At 37.6% G+C, this 27,202-nt stretch overlaps 1 protein-coding gene across 5 annotated transcripts in view; it reads right to left on the reverse strand.

Annotated features, from left to right (window-relative positions):
• CFAP70 (cilia and flagella associated protein 70) overlaps positions 1-27,202 on the reverse strand; it is a 135,301-nt gene that overhangs the window by 95,036 nt on the left and 13,063 nt on the right. For 2 of the 5 annotated variants that reach the window (XM_037055870.1, XM_037055875.1), the window contains 7 exons: positions 23,616-23,795; positions 20,427-20,609; positions 19,246-19,340; positions 10,969-11,068; positions 4,707-4,841; positions 1,429-1,596; positions 1,175-1,255 (listed from right to left, as the gene is read on the reverse strand). In XM_037055870.1, coding sequence (XP_036911765.1) covers positions 1,175-1,255; positions 1,429-1,596; positions 4,707-4,841; positions 10,969-11,068; positions 19,246-19,340; positions 20,427-20,609; positions 23,616-23,795 — 942 coding nt within the window. The remainder of the gene's footprint in view (positions 1-1,174; positions 1,256-1,428; positions 1,597-4,706; positions 4,842-10,968; positions 11,069-19,245; positions 19,341-20,426; positions 20,610-23,615; positions 23,796-27,202) is intronic. The other 3 variants (XM_037055873.1, XM_037055872.1, XM_037055871.1) reach the window with 3 other exon arrangements.

Consider the following 27,202-nt stretch of genomic DNA (forward strand, 5'->3'; position numbering starts at 1 on the left):
TTTTTCTATAACCCAACTCAGTCTCTGCTTTCTTATCTCTGAGAGTCTCCTTTCGCTTCATTTCTCTACGCCATGCACTGAGTTAATTGATGTGTACCAATTCTGCTACCTTCTTTGTGTCTTGACTCCAGCTGTTCCCTGACCCTGTAAGTACCTCTTCTTCCATTTTCATCTGGTAAAAGGTTCTCTCCACATCTTTCACTACTTAGCTTGGATGCCACCTCTTCCATGAAGACTTCTGAGACTGCCCCATCCTAGTACCTATTGATCTGTCTCCTCGGAGCCCACATAATACTTTTATGTGTATCTCCACTATAACATTCACCAAAATTCTGTATTACGGTTACATACTAGTCTACTTCACCCGCCTGACTGCTGAGTGTCCTGAGAGTGAATGAATGAAAGCTATAGCTGATACATCTCTAACCCCCATAGTGCTCAATAGAGTAGAAGTAATTAAAGAAATAAATTTTTACTTTTTCTAGTTATGCCATCTTTTGAATTATATGTTACCCATAAAGAAAGAAATGCAATAAAGATTATAAAATGGTCATTAATCACACTGAAAAGTTTAATCTCTTAAATACAGCACTATATTCAGAATTTACCAGAACTATTTGATATTCACCTCATCATCAGTAATTCAAGGATTTAGTTATAGTTACTTAGAAGCAAATGCTCATGGTGTAGAAATATACTTTTATAATTTTCCTAAATATCAAAACTACATCAGAACTTTATTTTTCAAAACAATTGCTCGGGTTTTTTTTCTTATAAATGCCAAATGAAATATTCAAAACTCTGAAAAAATTATTTCCTCTAATCATTCTTATTGATAATATTTACACACTTTATACATTTACACACTCCATTTCATTTTTTTTCATTTAGAATTTTTCTTTATTACTTTTTTATTTAAGAAAGGACATACATTTTTATGCTGGAAAGGACATTAAAGTCCTGATACCCACACATTTAAGCTGATCTGATACCCACACATTGAAACAAGTCTCAGCAAAACAAAGAAATTTACCCAACATCACAAACCAGTCTTGGTAAATATAGGATGGTACCTCAGTGAATATTTTCCTGAGCATTTTCCACTATGGCACACCTTGCTCAGAACAGGACTGATGAATTTAAACTTAATTTCCAACTATTTATGCATAGTTACCTGTCCTTCTGGATTGTGGTTTAGAGGGGGTTCAGTTTCCAAAGGAGTATCTGAGTTCTGGGATTTTATACTAGATGCCTGCTCAAAGAAAATGAACACACCTTAAAAATTGAATTCTTAAAATGGCAGGAACAATGGTCATTAAGCTGCATCAAAATGCAAACTCAATTGAAGCAATTCACCAAATGAGAAATTAGTGTAAGCCTCTGGTATGTAACAAAATCAGCAGAACCACCACCTTCTCAACAACCTACCACAGCCCCAGGCCCAGGCCTCCTTCCATATCCTTTTCTTACTACTTTGTCTTCTTTCAGACTCTTAGAAATAACTGGCTTGGACAATGGAGAATTGATTCCTCCTATTTTGTTATTCTGAATCAAATGATGCCCAGTATCCCGGAACAAGCTACATAAACACTTGGTCTGAAAAAACAAAAACAAAAACAGAAAAAAATCAATGAATCACAGGCAAACAAAAGACGCCCACCTTATTCTTTAACATCATTTAGTTTTCCAGATAATTTCAACATTGTACAAACAGAGAGAATTAGGGAAAATAATAAATTCTATTTCCTTGCCATGCTTGAACAGGTGGAACCACCACAGAAAGTTAGCTGCCTGTCTCATTGTTCAAATTCTTAAGAGGAGATTTTTCAACCCAGCTTGATTGTGTATCTTATTAACTCGTTATCAAACAGCTTTTAATCTTTGACACATAATTTCAATATTTTATTTATTAATTTTTAGACAGAGGGGAAGGGAGGGAGAAAAAGAGGGGGAGAAACATCAATGTGTGGTTGCCTCTCGTGTGCCCCCCACCAGAGACCTGGCCCTCAACCCAGACATGTGCCCTGACTGGGAATCAAACCCATGACCGTTTGGTTTGCAGGCCTGCATTCAATCCACTGAGCCATACCAGCCAGGGATTTTTAAAAATATTTTATTTATTTATTTTTAGACAGAGGGGAAGGGAGGGTATAATTTAAAATTAAGTGGTAGAATTTATTTCTGTACAAGAAATATCTGGCCCTGGCTGGTGCAGCTCAGTGGATAGAGCACGGGCCTGTGAAGCAAAGGGTCGCTGGTTCCCAGTCAGGGCACATGTCTGGGTTGCAGGCCAGGTCCCCCAGTAGGGGACACACGAGGGGCAACCACACATTGATGTTTCTTTCCCACTCTTTCTCCTTCCCTTCCCCTCTCTCTAAAAAAATAAATAAATATTTTTTAAAAAAGAAATATCTGTCTAACTACTACTGGCCTATCAATTATGAGTGGAAGAATAGGGCAAGTTTAAAGTTCAAAATAAAAATTTTGCATGAGAAAATTCAAACTGCAATGGCTGGAAAAGAATCTTACAGAAAAATTTTTAAATATTTTATTGATTTATCTTTAGAAGGGAAGAGAAGGAGAGAGGGAGAGAAATATCAATGTATGGTTGCCTCTCATGCGTCCCCTACTGGGAACTGGCCTTGAACCCAGGCATGTGCCCCGACTGGGAATCAAACCACAGTTGTTTGGTTAGCAGGCCCCGCGTTCAATCCACTGAGCTATACCAGCCAGGGCCTTACAGAAATTTTTTAATTGAACAACATGGATGAATCTAAATATAATTTATGCTGAATGAAAGAAGCCACCCTCAAAAAAAGAGGGGAGTGAACAGAGGTAGGAGAGAAGGAAAATAGAAAAGTTACGAGGAAACTTTGAGGAGTAATGGGTATTTTCACCATCTTGATTGAAGTGAGAGTTTCACAGATGTATACCTATGTCAAAAGCTTTAAATCATGCTCTTTAAATACATGTCAGTTATTATTACATGTCAGTTATACCTCAATAAAGCTGCTAAGACAGTTCAACAATATTAAAGAAAAATTGTGTATAGTAAACATTATCCCCAAGCCTACAATTACTGTATTTCATAGATTCTAAAATGCAAACCTTTTTAAATTTTAACATCTCTGAGAAATGAGAATATTTCATGTGAGTGGTATTATACAATATGTAGTCATTTGTGTCTTCTTTTTTTCACTTTACATAAAGTTTTTGAAGTTCATCCATGTTTTAGAATGTATCAGTAGCCTATTACTTTTTTGAAACAGCACTTTTGAGATAGAATTGCATTCCATATAATTCACTCAAAATTCAACCGTTTTGGCATATTACATTATCTGTAGTCCATTCCCATTCATTGTTAAATAGTATTCACTTGTATAGATATACCAAATTTTGTTTACCAATTTACCAGTTGAATTGTGGTAAGTTTTAGGCTATTGTGAATAATGCCATTATAAACATTCACATGCATGGATTTGTATAAATGCTAGTTTTCAGTTCTCTGGAGTAGGTTCCTAGGAATAATTTGCTGGGTTGCATGTTACATTTATATTTAACGTAGATTTTTTTACATAGTTGTTCTATAAAATATTGACAGTACAATATGGACATTTCTAAATGCTATTGTAAATTGTCTATTTCTCCTTTCAATTCTGCTGGGTTTGCTTCATGTGCTAAGATGTTCTGTTGTTAGGTGTGTATACATTTATAATTTATATACTTATGTTACATAATAATGTATAATTTATAAATGATACCATTCTGATTAATTGACCCTTTGGTCATTATGACATGCCACTCTATGTCTTTACTTATGTTTCTTGCCTTGAAGTTTCTCATCTGATATAAATATTGCNTATTGTTAAATTGTCTATTTCTCCTTTCAATTCTGTTGGGTTTGCTTCATGTGCTAAGATGTTCTGTTGTTAGGTGTGTATACATTTATAATTTATATACTTATGTTACATAATAATGTATAATTTATAAATGATACCATTCTGATTAATTGACCCTTTGGTCATTATGACATGCCACTCTATGTCTTTACTTATGTTTCTTGCCTTGAAGTTTCTCATCTGATATAAATATTGCCACTCACCTCGGTTACATTTTCTACCTGTATAGTACCTCTTCTCCATTCTTTTTTTAATAAGGCATTTTCTTTTTACGCTTTTTAGTGATTTTTTTAGAAAGAGAGAGGAAAAGAAGGAAGTGGAGAGAGAAAGAGAATTTGTTACCACAGTTATTTATGCATTCATCAGTTGCTTCTTGTATATGTCCTTGCTGGGGATTGAAGTGACAAACTAGGTGTGTCAGGACAATGCTCTAACCAGCTGAGCTACCTAGCCAGGCTCTTTTCCATTGTTTTACTTCAACTTATATATGTCTAAATCTAAGGTACATTTGTTTTGGACAGCACATCACTGAACCTTGATATTTTAAAATCCAGTCTCATAATCTCTGTCCTTTTAATTGGGGTGTTTAGTCTACTTACATATAGTATTATTGTTGAAATATTTGGCCCCAATTTTTTGAGGTTCAATGGCAGAATGACAGCAAGGCTCTATATTTAATATTCCAGTACTCCAACTGGTTCCAATATCCACTGCAAAGATGTATATGCTAAAGATGTAAACAAATCCATACTAAAGGATAAATTTGTATAGTGTACAGATAGATACCTTCTATACAATTTTTCTTACCTTTTCATACACTGCATTATCTAGGTAAGGGTAAACATGGAAAGCTCCCCGAATTCTCTTCACACCTGGATACAGCAATGGGACCATATTAACATAAGCCACACCATGAAATGAAAGTGGACTCTCATCATCTGTCTAAAGGAATAAAACCAGAGACCTATTAGTATTATAGAGCAACGTAGCATAAGGTACGGAGCTCTAACTCAGCAATTCAAAGACCTGGCTTTAGGAACTAGCTATGCTACTTAACCAGTTGACTTCGGGCCAGTAACAGACATTATGGGTATTCATTTCTTCATTTTCAAAATGAGTTTAATAATAATATGATCACAGAGATAATGGATATAAACAGGGTTAATGAATAGTAAGGGCAGTAGTTGGATCAACACACTAAAATAAATTGATAATCCAATGAAAAGTCAATTTTACAATGCTGATTCATAAGAAAAAGTAAACTATAAAAAACAACAATAACAACAAAAATTTCTTAAAACTCAGAATGTGTGGCTTTCAGCTTTAGTTCATAGATTTATATGAATAAAAAAAAAGTCTTAGAAATCATCTGGACCAGTATTGACAAATAGACTTTATTTATTTTTCTGCCTGGTAGATCTTAGAAATTTTATTTCTTTAAATTGTTTTTTGTTGTTCAAGTAGAGATGTCTCCATTTTCCGCCCACCACTACTAGATGCCCCATCCCTACCACCTCTCACCCTTGATCCTATCCCCTTTGGCTTGTCCATGTGTCCTTTATACATGTTCTTTGATGACCCTTTCCCTACTTTTCCCCATTATCCCCTCCCCCTCCCCTCTAGTTACTCTCAGTTTCCTCTTTATTTCAATGTCTCTAGTTATATTTTGTTTCTTTTTTTGTTGTTCAAGTACAGTTGTCTCCATTTTTACCCCACCATGGCCCTCACCCCAAACCATCTCCCCCTCCCACCCTCAAACCTACCCCCTTTGGCTTTGGCCATGTGTCTTTTTACATGTTTCTTGATGGACCTTCCCCTACTTTCCCCTACTATCCCTCTCCCTGCCTCCTCTCTGGTACTGTCAATTTGTTCTTTATTCCAATGTCTCTGGTTATATTTTGCTTGCTTGTTTGTTCTGTTGATTAGGTTCCACTTATAAGTAAGATCCTATGGTATCTGTCTTTGACTGCCTGGCTTATTTCACTTAGCATAATGCTCTCCAGTTCCATCCACACTGTTGCAAAGGGTAAGAGCTCCTTCTTTCTTTCTGCTGAGTAGTATTCCATTGTGTAAATGTACCATGGTTTTTTGATCCACTTATTTACTGATGGGCACTTAGGTTGCTTCAAGCACTTGGCTATTGTAAATTGTGCTGCTATGAACATTGGAGTGCATAGGTTCTTTTAGATTGGTGTTTTAGGATTCTTAGGTTATAATCCCAGCAATGGTATTGCTGGGTCAAAAAGTAGATCCATTTTTAGTTTTCTGAGTAAATTCCATACTGCTTTCCACAGTGGCTGCACCAGTCTGCATTCCCACCAACAGTGCACTAGGGGTTCCCTTTTCTCCACAACCTCTCCAGCACTTGTTGTTTGTTGATTTGATCATGATGGCCATTCTCACCAGTGTGAAGTGGTATCTCATTGTGGTTTTAATTTCCATCTCTCTGATGGCTGGTGATGCTGAGCATCCTTTCATGTGTCTCTGGGCCCTCTGTATGTCCTCCTTGGAGAAGTGTCTGTTCAGGTCCTTTGCCCGTTTTTTAATTGGGTTGTTTGTCTTCTAAGAGTGGAGCTGTGTGAGTTCTTTATATATTTTGGAGATCAAACCCTAGTCCGAGGTATTATTTGCAAACATATTTTCTCAAGTATCTATGGTTAATTAATATTCAACAAAGAGAGAAGAAGCATAAAATGGAGTAACAATAGCCTCTTCAACAAATGGTGTTGGGAGATCTGGACAGTTACATGCAAAAAAAATGAAACTCGATCACCAACTTACACCATACACAAAAATAAATTAAAGGTGGATAAAAGACTTAAATATAAGTTGCAACACCATAAAAGTCCTAGAGGAGAACATAGGCAGGAAAATCTCAGATATTCCACGCAGGAATATTTTTACCGATGTGTCCCCTAGAGCAAGGGACATAAGGGAAAGAATAAACAAATGGGTCTTTATCAAAATAAAAAGCTTCTGCACAGCTAAAGAAAATATCAGCAAAATTAAAAGGGAACCAGCTGTATGGGACAAATAGCCTTTAACTAATGACTACATTCTAATAAAGTGGTGGAGGTATGTCAGAGTACTGCGCTGAGAGAAGGTCTGTATTTTAGGTTCACAAGGAAAGAGTGCCTTGACTGATCAGTACTATCTGCTGGGGATGGAGACTGAACGATAGTTTGCCATCATGGATGTGTTTACCATTCGTAAGATGAAGAACATCCCCTCACTGCTGTTGCTCAGTGCGTTGGGTGTCATCAAGCAAAACAAAAGGTCCCTGGTTCAATTCCCAGTCAGGACACATACCTAGATTGCCAGCCAGTGCTCTGGTTGGAGGACATGTGAGAGACAAACAGTTGATATTTCCCTCACATATCAATGTTTCTCTCCCTCTCTTTCTCCCTTCCCTCCCCTTCTTCAAAAATAAATCAATAAAATGTTTTTTAAAAGATGAACATGTCAATAAATATATCTTAACATCATTTTTTTAAATTTAATTTATTTATCTTTAGAAGGGAAGGGAAGGAGAGAGGGAGAGAAATATCAATGTATGCTTGCTTCTCATGCATCCCCTGCTGGGAACTGGCCCCTCCTGGGAACTGGCCTGCAACTCAGGCATGTGCCCTGATGGGGAATCGAACCATGATCTTTTGGTTCACAGGCCCGTGCTCATCCACTGAGCTACACCAGCCAGGGCTTTAACATCATTTTTAATGACTGTATGGTTTGCCATAAAAACTTTTGTAAGAAAAAAAGTGAAAGAACACACATTTAATTCTTACAAGGCTAAAAGTAATTTTTTTATTTAAACTATTAAAATAATTAGAAATTAAAGTCCTATGTACATACAAAAATATTATGTTGTTTAGAAATCTAAGGAAACTTAGCCAATACATATTACATATTACAAAGGGAGAAGTGGTAACACGGTAGTAGTAATTTTATTCTCCCAAAAAGCCTATTTTAAAAATCAACAAAATAGCCTTGATTGTTGTGGCTCACTGCGTTGGGCATCGTCCTGCAAAACTAAAAGGTTATCAGTTTGATCCCTGGTCAGGGCACGTGCCTGGGTTGCAGGCCAGGTCCCCAGTTGAGGATATGCAAGAGGCAATGGATCCATTTTTCTCTCCCTCTCTTACTCCCTTCCTCCACTCCCCTCTCACTAAAAATAATATTTTTTAAAAATCAATAAAATAATTTAGTTTAAATTATTAAAATCAATAAAATTTAGTTTAAATTATTTAAAACCAATAAAATAATAATAATTAGGTACTAATTGTTAAGTATCTGCTATATGCAATGAATCATGCTAGATACCATGGAGCATACAAAGCAGTCAAGGATAGGATCCCTACCTACAGGGAGTTTATGAACAAACATAAAAGACCAGATATGCACAAGTAAAACAATAAAGAGCCTATGCTAGGCTCGTCGAAGCTCTATCTTTTCAGAACAGTTGTACATCTATGAACTCTATTACTCCAATAATTAGCAGGTTAAAACATTGTAAGTCCAGCCCTGGCTGGTGTAGCTCAGTGGATTGAGCGCTGGCCTGCAAACCACACGATCAAGGTTCGATTCCCAGTCAGGGCACATGCTTGGGTTGCAGGCCAGTTCCCGGTTCCCGGCAGCGGATGAATGAGAGGCAACCATACAGTGATATTTCTCTCCCTCTCTCCTTCCCTTCCCCTCTAAAGATAAATAAAATCTTTAAAAAAAAACATTGTAAGTCCAAAGTCTAAAAGAAATTCTAAAAGATGTATTGCATTGAACCATATTGCCAATATTTAACTACTTTTGACCTATAAAAATGGCTATTTTGTATGATTTTACATATGATAAAACTGTACTGATGGGCTACAGAGAAATAGGCTGTCTAGGAATAAAGGCTATGTTATTTTTAGTGAACAGAAGGGAGCTAGAGTGAGCAGTCACTCCCTGATTTGCCAGGGAAAGTGAAGTTTCCTGGAGACTTTCAGCACTAAAACCAGGAAACTACTCAACAAATCAGGAGCAGCTGGTCATGCTAGGGAGCAGTCACATCAGTTCATATTTTCCATTGGTTTTAGAATTAGGAGCAGCATTTCTTTTTTAAAACATGTATTTTATTGATTATGCTATTAGAAGTGTTTCATTTTTCCCCTTTGCCCCCCCTCCATCTTATTCCCCCATTCCCTTCAGCAATCCCCCTGCCTCAGTTTGTGTCCATGGGTCATTCATACAAGTTCTTCAGCATCTCCATTTCCTACACTATTCCTAACCTCCCCGTCTATTTCGTACCTACTAATTATGTTTCTTACTCCCTATACCTTTTTCCCTATTCTTCCCCTTCCCCCTCCCTGCTGATAACCCTCCATGTGATCTCTATTTCTATGATTCCATTCCTGTTCTAGCTGTTTGCTTAGAGTTTTCTTTTTAGATTCAGTTGCTGATAGTTGTGAGTTTATTGTCAATTTACTGTTCATAGTTTTGATCTTCTCTTTCTTAGGTAAGTTCCTTTATCATTTCATATGATAAGGGCTTGGTGATGATGAACTCCTTTAGCTTTACCTTGTCTGGGAAGCACTTTATTGCCCTTCCATTTTAAATGATAGCTTTGCTTGGTAGAGACATCTTGATTGTAAGTCCTTGCTTCTCATCACTTTGAATATTTCTTGCCTGCAACATTTCTTTTGAGAAATCAGCTGAGAGTCTTACGAAAACTCATTTGTAGGTAACTCTCTCCTTTTCTCTTGCTGCTTTTAAGATTCCCTCTTTATCTTTTACCTTTGGCATTTTAATTATGGTATGTTTTGGTGTGGCCCTCTTTAGGTCCAACTTAATTAGGACTCTGTGTGCTTCCTAGACTTGCCAAATTGGGGAAGTTTTTTTCATTATTTTTCTCATAGATTTCTAATTTCTTGTTCTTCCTCTTCTCCTTCTGGCACTTCTCTGATTCTGATGTTGGAATGTTTAAAGTTGTCCCAGAGGTTCTTAAGCCTCTCCTCATTTTTTAAAATTCTGTTTCTTCTTTCTGTTCTGGGTGAATGGTTATTTCTTCCTTTGTTCCAAACTGTTCATTTGAATCATGTCTTCCCTCCCTTCACTGCTAGTTCCCTGTATATTTTTCTTTATTTCATTTTGTATAAACTTCACTTCTTCCTTTATATTGCAGCTATACTCGATCATTTCTATGAGCATCCTGATCACCAGTATTTTGAACTCTGAATCTGATAGTTTGGCTATCTCCATGTTACTTAGTTCTTCTTCTGGAGTTTTGATCTGTGCTTTTATTTGAGCCATATTTCTTTGTCTTTCTATTTGGCAGACTCCCTGTGTTTCTGTGTATTAGGTAGAGTTTCTCTGATGGTGTTTCCCCATCTGTAAACTTATAAGGGTGGAGCCTTAGGTATTCACTAGGGCAGGGCAAACTGCTTCGCTTTGTGTCACTGTATGTGAGGGAGGGGTCAAAGAGGGAACAGTGCCACTTGCTCAGCTCTTACCGTTTTCAGTCACTTCCCCCACTTCCTGTAAGTAGTGCCCTTTTAGCTGCTGCCCTGGCATTGATTCCCTAAGTGAGTGGGTTTGTGTATATTCTAGGACCCTGTTGAACTGGCTCTCCTGAGAGACCAGCAGTTTCTTCTGCTGCTACAACCCTCACTGGTTTTTACAAGCAAAGGTTATGAGGCTTTATTTCTCCTGCACTAGAACCCTGGGCCGTGCAGTCTGGTCTGGGGCTGGGATTGCTCACTTGCAGGTTGTCACTCCCGGTTTTTATCCGTGCACGTAAATGTGGAACTGCCCATTCTGCTGGCTGGCTGACACTGCAGCCACCTTGCTGCACATTCCCTCAGCCCCTGCTGCCCATCTCTGCCCCTCTTCCCCATCTGGGTGAATGTTCTTTAACTCCTTGGTCATCAGACTTCCACACAGTTTGATTTTCTAGCATTTCTGGTTGTTTTTTTATTTTTAGGTTGGTTGTATCCTTATTGTGCAAGGAGGAGAAGCTATCTACCTACACTTCCATCTTGGCTGGAAGTCAGAAGCATCATTTATTATATAAATATTTTTAAGTGAACCAACTTACCTTATCAAATTTGGCAGATTTCCCTTTGGGTTGAGTAACCAGAGGAACTCTTGTGATTTCCACAGGCCACAATCGGCAATCAGCAATTCGCTTCTGAAAACTGCATATCAAGAATCAGCCCATTAGCATCATATGCAAAAATGGACTTTAGATTATAGGGAAATATTTCTTTTTAAAAAAAGTAATGGAATACACACATATAAATTTGTATTAGGTAAGTGGGTTTTTAAAAACTTTCTCAAATATATAGTGTAATAGTAACAGAGGCAAATTATACACTTTAGAGCAATTTGGCAATATGAATCAAAAGCCTTAAAATGTTAATAATCTTTGACCCAGAAATTCCACTTCTAGTGATATTTTCTGAACAAATAATCAGACCAGTATGCAAACATAGTACAAAATATGTTTATCTCCACTGTGAAAACAGAGTGGGGCATCTAGTACCGGTTGGCTGACAGTAAAGAGCTGTTTCACTACTTTCCTCACAATAAGAAAAAAGCTGATCGAACTGAAAACCAACAACTTTTCCAAGATCCATCTAAGAATTAAGGTCATAGGGCAAACCACCGCCCGAAATTTGGAGACACAGTCAAGTACAGAAAATCACAGCTGAGATCAGCTTACAGGATGCAGAAGCCACTAGAGTCTGTAACAAGCAGAAACAATTTGAGAGTAATTTTGACATATTGCTGGAGGCTGAGTGTGGATGAGCAAGAAAGTTAAAAACTAGGGGAACCAGTCTTAAAGGTTCCCCACACGTTTTTGCGTTTTAAAACAAGGAGCTCCAGCAGATTCTCACAGTCAAGATGGGACAAAAATACTCTTAGACAGAGACAAGGAAAAAGTAAACATTTTGGAATATGCTCAGAGTGTTCTCCACAACAAAGGCCTACTCTTCCAGGTAAACGACCAGAGCCCTATCTGACCCAGGATAGGTCAGGACAGGAGAAAGGTATCTCCAACCCCATCTAGGTTTCCTGCCTCACATAAGGGCAGGAAGAAAAAAGGCTATAAAATACTTGTGAAGGTCACAACCCAGAGACTCAAACCTATTAAAACACTGAGATTTAATCACAGGCTTATAGAACACCCCAACACCTTACCACTACATCGACAGAATTCCAGTATGATAACAGCAGATTATAACTGAGAGATGACAAAATAAAGATCCTATCTAAGAAAGACTTCACAGGCAAACCCAGGGACAATAGGAGAAGAGCAAACAAACAAAAAAAGAAACGAAGGCCTTTAGCACCTACAGCTAGAGCAAACATTAAACACAGCCCAGCTCCTAGCCAGATTAACATAAAACCTCACACTAAAATACCTAATTACCTCATTTCTTATTACTCAGTACATCACATCCAGCTTTCAATAAAAAATTACAAGATCAAGAGTATTGCCATTAAATAACCTTTCATGCTCATGAACATCAAAACAAAATTAAAAATTGTATGAAATGCTAAAATGAAAGAAAAATTCAGTCTGAAGAGATAAAGATACTATAAGGACTATACTCAGATAGGGCACAGATCTTGGAATGATCAGATGAGGAATTTAAAATAATTGATTAAAATATCAAGGGCTCTAATGAAAAAGCAGAAAGCATTCATGAACAGATGGGTAATGTAGGCAGAGATATAGAAAAACTAAGAATCAAAAGAAAATTCTAGAAATCAAAAATACTGCAACTAGGACTTCCGCCAAGATGGAGGCATAGGTGGAAACACTGTGCCTTCTCCCACAACCAAGTTTGAATACAACAAAGGTTTGGAGAACAAAGACACAGCCAAAGAACAGAAAACTGAACTATACAGAAGTCCGACAACAAAGAACCGTTCAACCAGGACCAGTAAGAGGGGTGGAGCCAGTAGCAGAGCAGGGTCAGGCCGGGCCGGAAGGATCCCCGAACCCAGGCGACCTAGGTGACCCAGGTGCACAGGCAGCCAGGGTAGCATCGCGGCCAGTAGGGTGCGGAGCAGGCTGAGCTCGGTCACACATTTGTGCACAGATAAACAAGCAGAGGTGTGAGTAGTGAGACGGACCCCACAGGACCCAGTGGTGAACCCAGTGAGGGTGTGGGGCAGGCTGACATTCACGGTTGCACATTCCCGCCCACAGATAAGCCAGCAAAGGAGTGAGCAGTGAGACAGACCGTGCGGCCCCCGGCAGTGGGAGGAGGCAGAGGGGACCGCCATTGATTACCTTTGACCCTGCCCCCACATACAGCATCACAACCCAGCAACTGAGTTGCCCCACCCTGGTGAACACCTAGGGCTCTGCTCCTCATATGTAACAGGCACAAACAGTCCAAAATATGGCTCAAGAAGAACTCAAAGCCCCAGAGCCAATAACTCTAAGTGACTAAGAAATAGTGCACCGCTCAGATGAATAGTTCAAGACACTGGTGATCAGGATGCTCACAGAACTGATTGATTTTAGTCACAAATTAGAGGACATATGAAGGCTAAACTAATTGAAATGAAGGGAGATGCACAGGAACCAAACAGTGATGGAAAGGAAACTGGGACTTGAATCAATGGAATGGACCAGAAGGAAGAACGAAACATCCGACCAGAAAGGAATGAAGAAATGAGAATTCAAAACAATGAGGAGAGGCTTAGAAACCTCCAGGACATCTTTAAACGTTCCAACATCCGAATTATAGGGGTACCAGAAGGGGAAAAGAAACAGCCACGAGTGGAAAATGTATTTGAACAAATAATAAAGGAGAACTTCCCCAGTCTGGCATAGGAAATGGACTTCCAGGAAATCCAGGAAGCTCAGAGAGTCCCAAAGAAGTTGGACCCAAGAAGGAACACACCAAGGCACATCATAATTACATTAGCCAAGACTAAAATGAAGGAGAGAATCCTAGAAGCAGCAAGGGATAAGGGGACAGTCACCTACAAAGGAGTACCCATCAGACTGTCAGCGGATTTCTCAAAAGAGACCTTACAGGCAAGAAGGGGCTGGAAAGAAGTATTCCAAGTCATGAAATCCAAAGACCTACAGCCAAGATTGCTTTATCCAGCAAAGTTTTCATTTAGAATGGAAGGACAGATAAAGTGTTTCTCAGATAAGGTCAAATTCAAGGAGTTCATCATCACCAAGCCCTTATTATATGAAATGTTAAAAGGAGTTATCTAAGAAAAAGAAGATAAAAATATGAACAGTGAAAGGACAGCAATCTCACAGTTATCAACAACCACACCTAAAACAAAAGCAAACCAAGAGGACAGCTAGATCAGGAGTGGAACTATAGAAATGAAGAACACATGGAGGGTTAGCAACAGGGGAGTGGGAGGAGGAGAAGGAGGGAGAAGGTACAGAAAATAGTATAGACAGTAAGTAGAAAATAGATAGGGGAGAGGGCAAGAATAGTGGGGGAAATATAGAATCTAAAGAACTTGAGACACGTGGTTATAAACTAAAGAGGGGGGAAGGGTGGGGGAGGGGTGTGCAGGGTAGAGGGGAATGAAGGGGGAATAGAACAACTGTAATGGTATAATCAATAAAACATATTTAAGAAAAACAAATTAATTGTTTTACAAAGGCCTCCCCAAGATGCTTAAAATTCTCAAAGGAAGCTCCCATGTATCATAATTGACGGTAAAAAGTAATTTTATAGCATAAAATAAATTTTATTTCTAAAAAAAAACCACTGCAACTAATATTCATTGACCATAGAGACTTGGGTTTATTTCTGGACTCTGTTCTATTCTACTGATCTATGTGTCTGTTCGTATACCAGCACCAGACTGTTTTGTTTATAGTAGCCTTATAATATAGTTTGATATCAGGTATTGTGATGCCTCCTACTTTGTTCTTCTTTCTCAAAATTGCCACAGCTATTCAGGGTTGTTTAGAGTTCCATATACATTTTGAAATGTTTGTTCTATATCTGTGAAATATGTCATTGGTATCTTAATAGGGATTGTACTGAATCTATAAATTGCTTTGGGTAATATGGATATTTTGATGATGTTAATTCTTTCGATCCATGAACATGGTATATGCTTCCATTTATTTATGTCTTCCTTAATTTCTTTCTTCAGTGTCATGTAGTTTTATGGCAGAAGCATAAAATAGAGCATAACCTCTTCAACAAATGGTATTGGGAGATCTGGACAGTTACATGCAAAAAATTTACACCACCGATCACCAACTTACACCATACACAAAAATAAATTAAAGGTGGATAAAAGACTTAAATATAAGTTGCAACACCATAAAAGTCCTAGAGGAGAACATAGGCAGGAAAATCTCAGATAGTCCATGCAGCAATATTTTCACCAAAATGTCCCCTACAGCAACAGACATAAAGGAAAGAATAAACAAATGGGTCTTTATTAAAAAAAAAAAAAGCTTCTGCACAGCTAAAGAAAACAGCATTAAAATTAAAAGAAAACCAACTGTATGGGAAAACACATTTGCTAATGATACCTCAGACTAGGGTTTGATCTACAAAATGTATAAAGAACTCACGCAACTCCACTCAAGGAAGACAAACAACTCAATTAAAAAATGGGCAAAGGACTTGAACAGACACTCCTCCTCTGTAAGGAGGACATACAGAGGGCCCAGAGACACATGAAAGGATGCTCAGCATCACCAGCCATCAGAGAGATGGAAATTAAAACCACAATGAGACACCACTTCACACTGGTGAGAATGGCCATCATGATCAAATCAACAAACAACAAGTGCTGGAGAGATTGTGGAGAAAAGGGAACCCCCAGTGCACTGTTGGTGGGAATGCAGACTGGTGTAGCCACTGTGGAAAGCAGTATGGAATTTACTCAGAAAACTAAAAATGGATCTACTTTTTGACCCAGCAATACCATTGCTGGGATTATAACCTAAGAATCCTGAAACACCAATTCAGAAGAACTTATGCACCTCAGTGTTCATAGCAGCACAATTTACAATAGCCAAGTGCTTGAAGCAACCTAAGTGCCCATCAGTAAATGAATGGATCAAAAAACCATGGTACATTTACACAATGGAATACTACGCAGCAGAGAGAAAGAAGGATCTCTTACCCTTTGCAGCAGTGTGGATGGAACTAGAGAGCATTATGCTAAGTGAAATAAGCCAGGCAGTAAAAGAGAAATACCAAATGATCTCACTTATAAGTGGAACCTAATCAACAGAGCAAATAAGCAAGCAAAATACAACCAGAGACATTGAAATAAAGAACAAACTGACAGTACCAGAGAGGATGGGGCAGAGGGATAATAGGGGATAATAAGGGAAGGTCCATCAAGGAACATGTAAAAGGACACACGGACAAAGCCAAAGGGTATATAGGTTCAAGGGTGGGAGGTGAGAATGGGTGGGGCAGGGGGCCACGATGGGGTGAAAATGGAGACAATTGTACTTGAACAACAATAAAAATTTTTTTTAAGTTACAAAAAAAACAGTGCAACTAATATGAAGAATTCATTTGACAGGCTTATCAGTAGACTGGAAATAGCTAAGGAAAAAAATCAGTGAGCTTGAGGATATGTAAATAAAAACTTCTCAAACTGAAATAGGAAGGGGGAAGATTGAAAAGAACTGTAACAGAATATCCAAGAACTGTGGGACACGTACAAAATATGTAACAGGCATACCAGAAGGAGAAGAAAGTGAAAAAGGAGCAAAAGATATTGCCTGAGGTCATTATGGCTAAGAATTTTACCAAAGTATGACAGACACAAAGTCAGAGATCCAGGATGCTCAAAGAACACCAAGCACAATAAATACTAAAAAATCTACACCTGGGTGTATCATATTCAAGCTGTAGAAAAGCAAAGAGAAAGTGAAAATCTTGAAAGAAGCTGGCCGCGGGGGGTGCACCTCCTATAAAGGAAAAAGGATAAGAGTTACATTGGACTCCTTTCAGAAAACCTGCAAGAAAGAAGACAGTAGAGTGAAAAATGTAAAGTTCTGAAAGAAACAAACCAGTATTCCACTGTATCCAGTAAAATTTTCCTTCAAAGATGAAAGAAAAATAAAGATTTTCTCAAACAAAAATAGAAGGAATTTGTGGCCAGTAGACCTGCTCACAAGAAATGATAAAAGTGTTCAAAGAAAAGAAAAATGACGTGGGTCAGAATTTGAATCCATTAAAGAAAAGAAAAGGATGAAAGAACAAAATAAGGCGAAATTTTTTATTTACTTTTATTTTTAATTAATCAAATAGATTATTTGAAGTAATAATAGGAACATTGTTGCTCTAACAAAATATTAGCCAGTGAAATCCAACAATGTATATTTATATTATACACCATAATCAAGTGGGGAACCAGACGTATACAGAAATTCACCGTAATACCTTCTCAGTTTTTCTGTAATTCTAAAAAATAATCTGTTAATTGATATAAAACAGTAGTTCATTCAGATTATACATATATTGATAATTCTCTGTTTCTCATCTTTCCCTAATCACCAAGTCACTGACAGAGACTAACAGTTACCCATACAGTAACCAGTGTCCTGTTCTTTTATACTATCTAAATCTTGCTTTAATCTGGGCAAAAACCAACAAAACACTATTTCCTAGCCTCTTTTGCATCTACAGGTGACCAATGAGATACAGAGGTTGTCAGGTTCCAGGAAGGTTCTACAAGACAGGCTAAAACAGCCAGCATTTGTTCATTTTTATCCATAAGTACTCCTCTCTTCCAACTTTTTGCCAGGAATGTGAATGTGCAGGTTGTAACTCCAACAATCCTTTTGGACCATGAGACAAAATGGTAGATGGAAGGTACATGTTAAAAAAGGTAGAGAGTGCACCAAATTACACCATATACAAAAATAAATTCAAAGTGAATAAAAGACTTAAATATAAGTCATAACACCATTAAAGTCCTAGAGGAGAACATAGGCAGGAAAATCTCAGATATTTCACACAGCAACATTTTTACTGATATGTCCCCTAGAGCCAAGGACATAACGGAAAGAATAAACAAATGGGATATCATCAAAATAAAAAGCTTCTGCGTGGCTAAAGAAAACAGTATTAAAATAAAAAGAGAACCAACCGTATGGGGAAACATATTTGCCAATGATACCTCGGACAAGGGTTTAGTCTCCAAAATACATAAAGAACTCACATGATTCCACTCCAGGAAGACAAACAACCCAATTAAAAAATGGGCAAAGAACTTGAACAGACATTTCTCCAAGGAGGACATACAGAGGATCCAGAGACACATGAAAAGATGTTCAATATCACTAGCTATCAGAGAGATGGAAATTAAAACCACAATGAGATACCACTTTACACTGGCCAGAATGGCCATGATAAACAAAGCAACAAAGAACAAGTGTTGGAGAGGTCATGGAGAAAAGGGAACTCTAGTGCACTGTTGGTGGGAGTGCAGACTGGTACAACCACTACGAAAAATAGTATGGAATTTTCTCAGAAAACTAAAAATGGACCTGCCTTTTGACCTGGCAATTCCACTGCTGGGATTATACCCTAAGAACTCTGATTCACCAATCCAGAAGAACCTGTGCACACCAATGTTTATCGCAGCACAATTTACAATAGCCAATTGCTGGAAACAACCTAGCTGCCCATCAGTAAATGAATGGATCCAAAAACTATGGTACATTTACACAATGGAATTCTATGCAGCTGAATAAAAGAAGGAGCTACTACCCTTTGTAACAGCATGGATGGAACTGGAAAGCATTATGCTAAGCAAAATAAGTCAGGTGGTGAAAGACAAATACCACATGATCTCACCTTTAACAGAAACCTAAACAACAAAATAATCAAACAAGCAAAATATAACCAAAGACACTGAAATAGAGAACAGGCTGACAGTGTCCAGAGGGGAGAGGGGAGGGAATTTCAGGGGGAAAGGGGAAGGGTTTACAGTAACAAGTATAAAAGACACATTGACAAAAACTAGGGGGGGGGGTAGAAATGGGAGGGAGTGGGGAGGGCTCGGTGGGTGGGCTGGGATGGGAGTAAAAAACAGGAAACTGTACTTCAACAACAATTTTTTTAAAAAGGTAGAGAGAAAGGAACACTGAGCATGCTTCCCTCATTACACTGAGGAGCCACCATACATACCAGCTCTGAAGTTCTTTTACATGAAAGAGAAGTAGGAACCCACCTTGGTTAATTCACCATCACTAGATGCCTCTGTTATTAGCAGATGTGCTGAAAGAGAGTCTCATATCATCCCAGCTATATAGATAAAACTAAGAAAAGTGACACTTCTTCCCACCTACAGTCTTTGTTATTTAGACAAATTGCCTTCCTCTTCCTACCTGACCACCGCAAGAGGATCAAGATAGCAACGGCTCTCCAAGTCCCAAATAATCCTTTTCTTTATGCTCTCTGATTGGTTCCTAAATTCCCGGTCCTGTAAAATAGAGAGACTTATGTTCTTTCTGTGTGCTATTGTTTCATCCTGCTCAATTTGTGGGGCATTCTTTTAGTAGATTTGATCACAATACTTTTATTACTACTATTATTGCCATAAGTATGACACCACTGTAAATACTATATCATCTGAAATTTTAGGGTACTTTACACTAATAAAGTATATAAGCTAAATTACTTATACTATCCTTACATCTATCCAGTACTAGTTCATAAAATGTCAATCAGTGATTCTCAACCCTGAATGCATGTTAGAATTACTTGGGAGCTTCTTTAAAAAAGAATCAACACCTGGGCATTAGTATTACTTTAAAAGTAAATTCTTATGTAATTGACTGGCTTAAGGCTTGGCCATTGCTATTGTTTTAAAAGCTCTCCAGGTGATTCTAATGAGCAGCTAGTCTTAAGAACTAATGATTTAAACTAACATAATCTCTAAATATTAAAAATAAAATATCTGACCAAAGTGAAAATATAAATCTAAGGACCATATGAATTTCTACTAATCACAAGAGTGAGAAAAGACACTGCACAATGTTTTTCAAATATTTCAGCTTTAGTTCTGCTACTTAAAATATTTAGTGTCAGATACTGCAAATAACTCGACCATCTCATCTTATAAATTATTTCACTGAAACTGTAAGGAACTGTAACAAAGGTGCCTACTGGAGTGATGATCTCTCACAGAATTAGGAGGAAGGAGGGAGACTTTGGCAGCATGCTTCAGTTTTTTATTTTGACCTATGACTGTATTATTACCTACTCTAAAATAAATTTAATTAGCAACAATCACACCTGGGATAAACCTCATTGGCTACGATACTGCCACTGTGCAAAGCTCTAAAATAAATTTAGAATTGATTTAATTCAAATGTATCCTTTATTTTTGGATGTAACATGTCAGGAGACTTTTAAATCAAAATTAGATAGCTAACTGTATTATTCAGACATGTAATTGCTTTATTTTAACAGGTGATGATGTGTATAAGTTACAGTGATTCAAAAAATATTTTATCTTACATCAGTGTACTGAGTTTATCACAGAGAAACTGCATAATTCTTTCACCTCAGGGTGGTTGAGTTCTCCGTCTTCTTCCTCATAGGGCCCACCAACAATGAATGCATCAGGAATGTTATTGGCCCCTGGAGCCAGAATGTTGGCTATAGGCCATTTTTTGGGCCGGGGGACAGGTTCTTTTTCCCCTCCAAGCTTCAGAGTTCCATTCTTAAAGAAAATAGGATAGTCTTTCTGCAGAAATAAATACCATACATCAGAAGATTTTGTAAGACTTTGGAATGGACAAAAAGGATTACTGAAGTGTCTTTACAATGGAATGCTGGGTATTATCTAACAAACCCTTCTGTGATTATCTGATTCTGTAGACGAGCCTACACCCTTCATTGTCTTTGTGCTGTAATTTATTTTTTGTGTTGTAATTTATTAAAAATTGATAATAATGCAAATTATTCTTGTCCAAAATATGCAAATATATTTTGTCCAGTGGAGATATAATTGACTATTGCCTTGTGGCTGGCAACAGGTTTTGAATAATTTGCAAATTCACTTCAACAGTCCTGATTGCTCACATATGAGTCATTTCTTCAGACTCACCTTTGACCTTTTTGTTATATTTGTATGAGGGCATGATGTAACTTTTTAAAAATTATCTTTTAAAAAACAAACTTAAATTTTTCAAAAGCCTAAAATATAAGCATTTTTATATTTATAATTTATCTAAACTATATTTGTAATAAAAATTGGTAAATATGTACATAGAAAATTTATAAAAGAGAAATTTAAAAATCCAACATTTAAATAAAAACATGCTAGATATTGTTAATAATAAGTGAAATGCATGTTTAAACAATGAGATACCATTTTAAACCATGGATTGGCAAAAATCAAAGTCTGAAAATATCTAGTGTAAATATTGTTAAGGGAATTCTTTTTTTTTATTTTTGACATTACCACAGATGTCCCCCAGTTTTCCCCCTTTGCCCCCTCCACCCAGCCCCCACCCCCACCTTTACCACAATGTTGTCTGTGTCCTTTGGGTATGCATACATGTTCTTTGGCTAATCTCTTAAGGGAATAACATTATTATATCTACAGTTGGTAGAAGTGTAAATTGGTACAATTATGGAAAGCAATTTTGTAGTCTCTAGTAAAAATTAACATTGGCATACCCTGGAACTCAACTATTCTAGTTCTTTATTTTAAGTTTAAAAATTTTTGTGAGGCCCTGGCTGATGTTGCTAAGTTGGCTGGAGCATCATCCCATAAACCCAAAGTTTACAGTCCTGACTCCTGGTCAGGGTATGCACCTAAGTTGTGGGTTCTGTACCTAGTTGGAGTGTGTACAAGAGGCAACCAATGGATTTCTCTCCCCATCTCTCTCCCCTCCCTTCTCCTCTCTGTCTCTAAAAGAAATCTGTGTGTGTGCGCATGTGTATCCTTTGGTGAGGATAAATAAAAATACCTAACTTTTGTGAAGGGAGCATTTCTGGATTGGCAGAGTGAGAACTTCTAAAAATCTGCTCCTCCATAAAAACAATAAAAGTACTGGCAAACATGGTAAAAATTAAGTGTGCCAAGACCATTCAATGAGGACAGAGAGGAGAAGGGAGGGGGAGAGAGACAGTTTTTTCAACAAACAGTGCTAGTCAGAAAACTAGTTATCCACATGCAAAAGAATGAAGTTGGACCCTCACCTAACAACACATTCAAAACTTAACTCAAATAGATCAAAGGCCTAAACCTAAGAGCTAAAACTACAAAACTCTTAGAAGAAAACAGAGAGAAAAGCCTCATGACATTGGGTTTAGTAGTGATTTCTTGGTCATGAACAACAAAAGAAAATATGGACAAATTATACCTCATCAAAATTAAAATCTTTTGTACATCAAAAGATACTAACAATGGCCCTGGCTGGTGTGGTTCAGTGCATTCAGAGCCAGCCTGCAAACCAAAGGGTCACCAGTTCAATTCCCAGTCAGGACACATGTGTGGGTTGCAGGGCAGTTCCCCAGTAGGGGGCGTGCAAGAGGCAACCACACACTGATACTTCCCTCTGTTTCTTCTTCCCTTCCCCTCTTGTCTAAAAATAAAATAAATAAACTATTTTTTTAAAAGATACTAACAATAGAGTGAAAAAGACAACCCATAGAACGGGAGAAAATATTTGCTAATCACATATTTGATGAGAGGTTAATAGCTAAAATATACAGAGAACTCCAAAGACTCAAAAACAACAACAAAGATTCAAAAAGAGCAAAGAACATGAATATATATTTCCCCCAGAAAGATATACAAAAGGCCAATTAGCACATGAAAAGATACTGAAAGTCATTAGTCATTAAGAAAACATAAATCAAAACCACAAGGAGATGCCACTTCATCCCTCTTATGTTGACTATTTTTTTAATTTTATTTATTTACTTTTTAGAGAGAGAGGAAAGGAGGGAGAAAGAGGAGAGAAACATCAATGTGTAACAGAAACATCAATCAATTGCCTCTCGCATTCCCCTAACTGGGGAACTTGCCAACAACCCAGGCGTGTGCCCTGAATGGGAACGGAACCCACAATCTTTTGGTTCACAGACCAGTGCTCAATCCACTGAGCCACACCAGTAAGGTTTTATGTTGACTATTATCAGAAACCAGAAAATGAGTGTTAGCAAGGATGTGGAGAAATTGGAATCTGTGCACTGCTGTTGGGAATGGAAAATGGTGAAGAGTAATTGGAAGATTACTGAAAATGTAAAATGGCAATAAAACAAGTGGGAATATTAACTAATTACACCCTTTTAACAAGCAATTGGAAAACCTCTATCAAGAGTCTCAAAAGACCCATATACAATCACTCTACAGAAATTTGGACTAAGACTATAACCTAGAATTAAGAGAATGTTTTGGATAATAAAGTACATTATACAAAATCCACAAAAATATGCAGAAAGTATTTGTATAGAAATACATCCAAAAATTGTCAATTTAAAAATGTCTTACATATTTTCTACCATAAATGTGTGTTTATTGATATAAATCATATGTAATCTATAACACACTCTGTATAATATATAAACTATAAATATAAACATCTACATGTAAAATAGAAGTAAACTTTATTTTTTTAAGCCTCATATAAATCTTAGCCATTAACAGAGTTTGCTGTGAATGAAATCTTAGCATGTGAAGAGGGCATGCTCATGTGAGTGTTTAAATCTATATAAATATCTGGCTACAGGGTTTTACCTCTCCACTTGATGGAACTTGCAGACCAGCCATGTAGTTCTGCAGGGGCCCTACTGGAATGAAGGATTCAGGCACAGAGTAGGCAGCCTCCAATGTGACCTTCAGTAGATTGCCTCCGACCATCTGGGCTGTGGTCAATAAAGTCTCTGCCACAGACACTTTGACTTCAAGCGTGCACTGCTGGAAAAATAAAATAAAATTATGCAGCATTTTGAAAATGCCAGAGAAGGAAAAAATGGCAATTTGAATATTACAGCACTGTTCAAGGTAAAAAGGTCAAATTTATTTCCATACAAAGGATTCGAATAACTTTCTTTAGGTCCCAAGAATAAGAGAGATAGAGCCAAGAAAATGACCTTATCTCCAAATTAGATTGCTTCCCTTCTACAGTGCTGAGGTTAAGTATGTATATACAAATACATATAGAAGACCACCCTGGCTGGTTTGGCTCAGTTGGTTGGAGTGTTGTCCTGTAGACCAAAAGGTTGAGGGTTTGATTCCCGATCAGGGCACATATGAAGGTTGCAGGTTCAATCCCCAGACAGAAGGCAACCAATCAATGTTTCTCTCACATCGATGTTTCTCTCTCACATCAGAGTTTCTCTCTTTCTTTCTTTCTCTCTTTCTCCCACACACACCCGCCACCTCTCTTTCTAAAAGCAATGAAGAAATGTACTCAGGTGAGGATTTTTTTAAAAATCCAAGTACACATAGAAGAGGAGTTAGAAGGTTCTATACTTAAATGTTAGCAGTGGTTGCATATGATTGAGGGAATGAGATTGGGGTAAATTTTTTGCTAGTCTGTATCATGTTTATTCCATAATTCAAATGTGCTTTTTAAAAAAAACTTTTAGGTTTTTATGAAACATTTAAAAATCATATTCTTTGACATATTTCTATTTTTTCAAATATGAAGGTTTATTTGGCAATATGGATAAGCTCAAGGAATAAATTTTTTAGAAGGGCTGCCAAGGAGTCGATGTTAGTGATGTATCCAAGTAGGGTAGGCAAGACAGCTAGTGCTTTTTAAATTAGAGAAGAGACAAGAATTTATTTCACTTTATTTCTTAAAAGTCAACATTAGTTAGAATAATTAATATTGTTATTAAAGAACTAAGTGTCCTGCAAATGGGAAATTCCCAAGTTATTTCTCCAATAGCAATTTTGATTTGGAAAATGTAGTGCTTTTTAATAATACATTTTTTTCAAATGTATATATGCTCATATATAGTTATAGATGCACATATTTTTATACAATAAAATTAGGTTTAAAATGTATCATTATATGCTAAGCACTTTACTATAGCACTAGGAATATAAAGATAAAGAAGACATGGCCCAATTCATCATAGAATTCATGTTATAACTCCATGACTTAGAAATGCTACAATAGGGAAATGAGGAAATGCATAATCAATTATTGGGGTGTGGAGGAGTAAGAGAGGGTATTTTTGTAAGACGAATTAACTTTTATAAGATGAATAGGAGTTAGAATCTGGAGAAGCAGAGGAAGAAAGAGAAATTAATTCTGAACAAAAAGAAGAGGTACTGAGTCAAGTGGCATGGCGAATGGTGTACTCAGTTCAGGTGTAAGCAAGCAGCTCAGGATCTGAGAACATAAAGCACAAGGAAGAGAGTGCTGAGAGGTGAACTGAACAAGTTGGAAGCTCATTTCATAAAGGTTGTTGCATGCCTGCTAAGAAATCTGGACCTTAATGTGCAGACAGTGGGGGAATCTATGAACCATACAGACCTAGGCAAGGGAAGAGATGTGACCATTTCCACTTTTAAGCCACTCTCGTAGGAGTCAGAAGGCTGAACTAGAGGGAGGTAGGGGCAGTTACAAGGCTATGTGTAATGTTCCAAGTAAGAAATTATAAGACAACAAAGAGTAGGAATGAATCTAAGGAGAGAGAGTCAAAGGCATTTAGAATATAGAAAATGTTGACTTTGATAAAAGGCAGACTTGGGAACTGGCTGTACTCAGGCTCCGAGAGAGCAGTCATGGAAATAGCATAGGTTCTATGTATGTCCCATGATTTCACAAAGAGGTGATGCCACTAGTAAAAATCACTACGATAAAGGGAAGAGTAAGTCTAAGTACTGAGTTGCTTTGGAGTATTGAGTTTTGGACGCAGATGGTACATCATTATAGAGAAATCCAGCAGGTGGTTGTGGAATCTGACATTCCAGAATTCAGGAGAGGGGTCTGGACTGGAGCTGCTGAAATAGAAATCTCCAATGTACTGGTAACTTTTTATATTATGGATGCCACCTCCTACCTACAGGAGTATGAACACACGCTAAGAAGATAAGGTGGCCAAGAACAGACCTTTTGTTCTTAAGGACATGAGGAGGAGAGACCCAGCGCAGGAACCTGGAAAGGTGCAGCCAGTGAGTAGGAAATCACCACACCAAAGGAAGGAAAGATTTTAAGAAAGGGGCACTGAAGATGGTAACACCGCTTGTCAATATGTCTCTGAGAAGATAAGTAAGTGTCCCTAAGGTTCCCAGCTTGTATTACTCAATCAAGACAGGGACTACTGGAAGGTGAATTGGAATCTTTCCTACTGCAAGTTTATTTCACTTTAGCCTCTGAGTCTAGCTTAAATATAAAATCAGTGAGAACTCCCAAGCAAATGGAAATTAACTGCCATATATTTTTTCTTTGAGTTTGTAAAACAAGTAAACACAGGAATATCATTAGCAAATATGAGGACTACAATCCATTTGACTAACTTTTCTTCTATAGGTATCTAAGGAAAATCAACAGTACATAGGCTGTGAGACTGGACCAAGGCAGTCAGACTGAATTCAGACACACACCTCTTTCCAGCACAAATCACGTGGGATAACAGAAACATATTAAATTATGTTTTTATATTCAGTTAAAGGATAATGCTTAATAACCCCCAGAAAACAAGAAATGCCATCACTAAACTAGACATTTTTAAGAAATTCTTGAAAGATAGAAACCAAATGAAATTAGATCTAAAAAAAACCCTGGAATAAACCAGTCACATCCTAAAATAAGAAGAGGACCACAGCAGATGCAGGAGTGGACTGTGGCAGCTCCCAGGTCAGATCAATGAGAAGCAGAAAGGAGCCTAGAGAACCGCAGTCAGAAGAGTTGGGTCAACTGGGCCCTCCTCTCTTCTTTACTCTTGCAAAACAGAAGGTAGCTGTGATACCTGCTGAGAGTGAGTACACCTGCCACGGAGTGGCAAATAGTGCCCCAAGAAGTTAGTAACCCCCAGAAGGAATGGGAAACACAGCCCAGAAGACAAACCAGTAACACAGCCTACCATTTCATGCTTCCTCTCCTCCAATAACCAGAGGCAGGCTTCCATACTAGAAAGTAAGTCATGTGCATTCATACACTATTCAATTTAATCCATCAAGACAGCTCAAGAGGCATTTCCATGGTTAAGCCTTTCTTACATCTACCCCTGGGCAAAGTAACCAATGCCAACTCTGTGCCCACTATGTGCCTGTGTGCCCTTGCATTTAATCACACTGGGCTAAAATCCATACTATGTAGATTATGGACTCCTAAGGTGGGACTCTGCCTTATTTATCTTTGTTTC

Source organism: Sturnira hondurensis, unplaced genomic scaffold (genome assembly GCF_014824575.4).
Source record: "Sturnira hondurensis isolate 20B ecotype Veracruz unplaced genomic scaffold, ASM1482457v3 Scaffold0008761, whole genome shotgun sequence".
NCBI lineage: Eukaryota > Metazoa > Chordata > Mammalia > Chiroptera > Phyllostomidae > Sturnira > Sturnira hondurensis.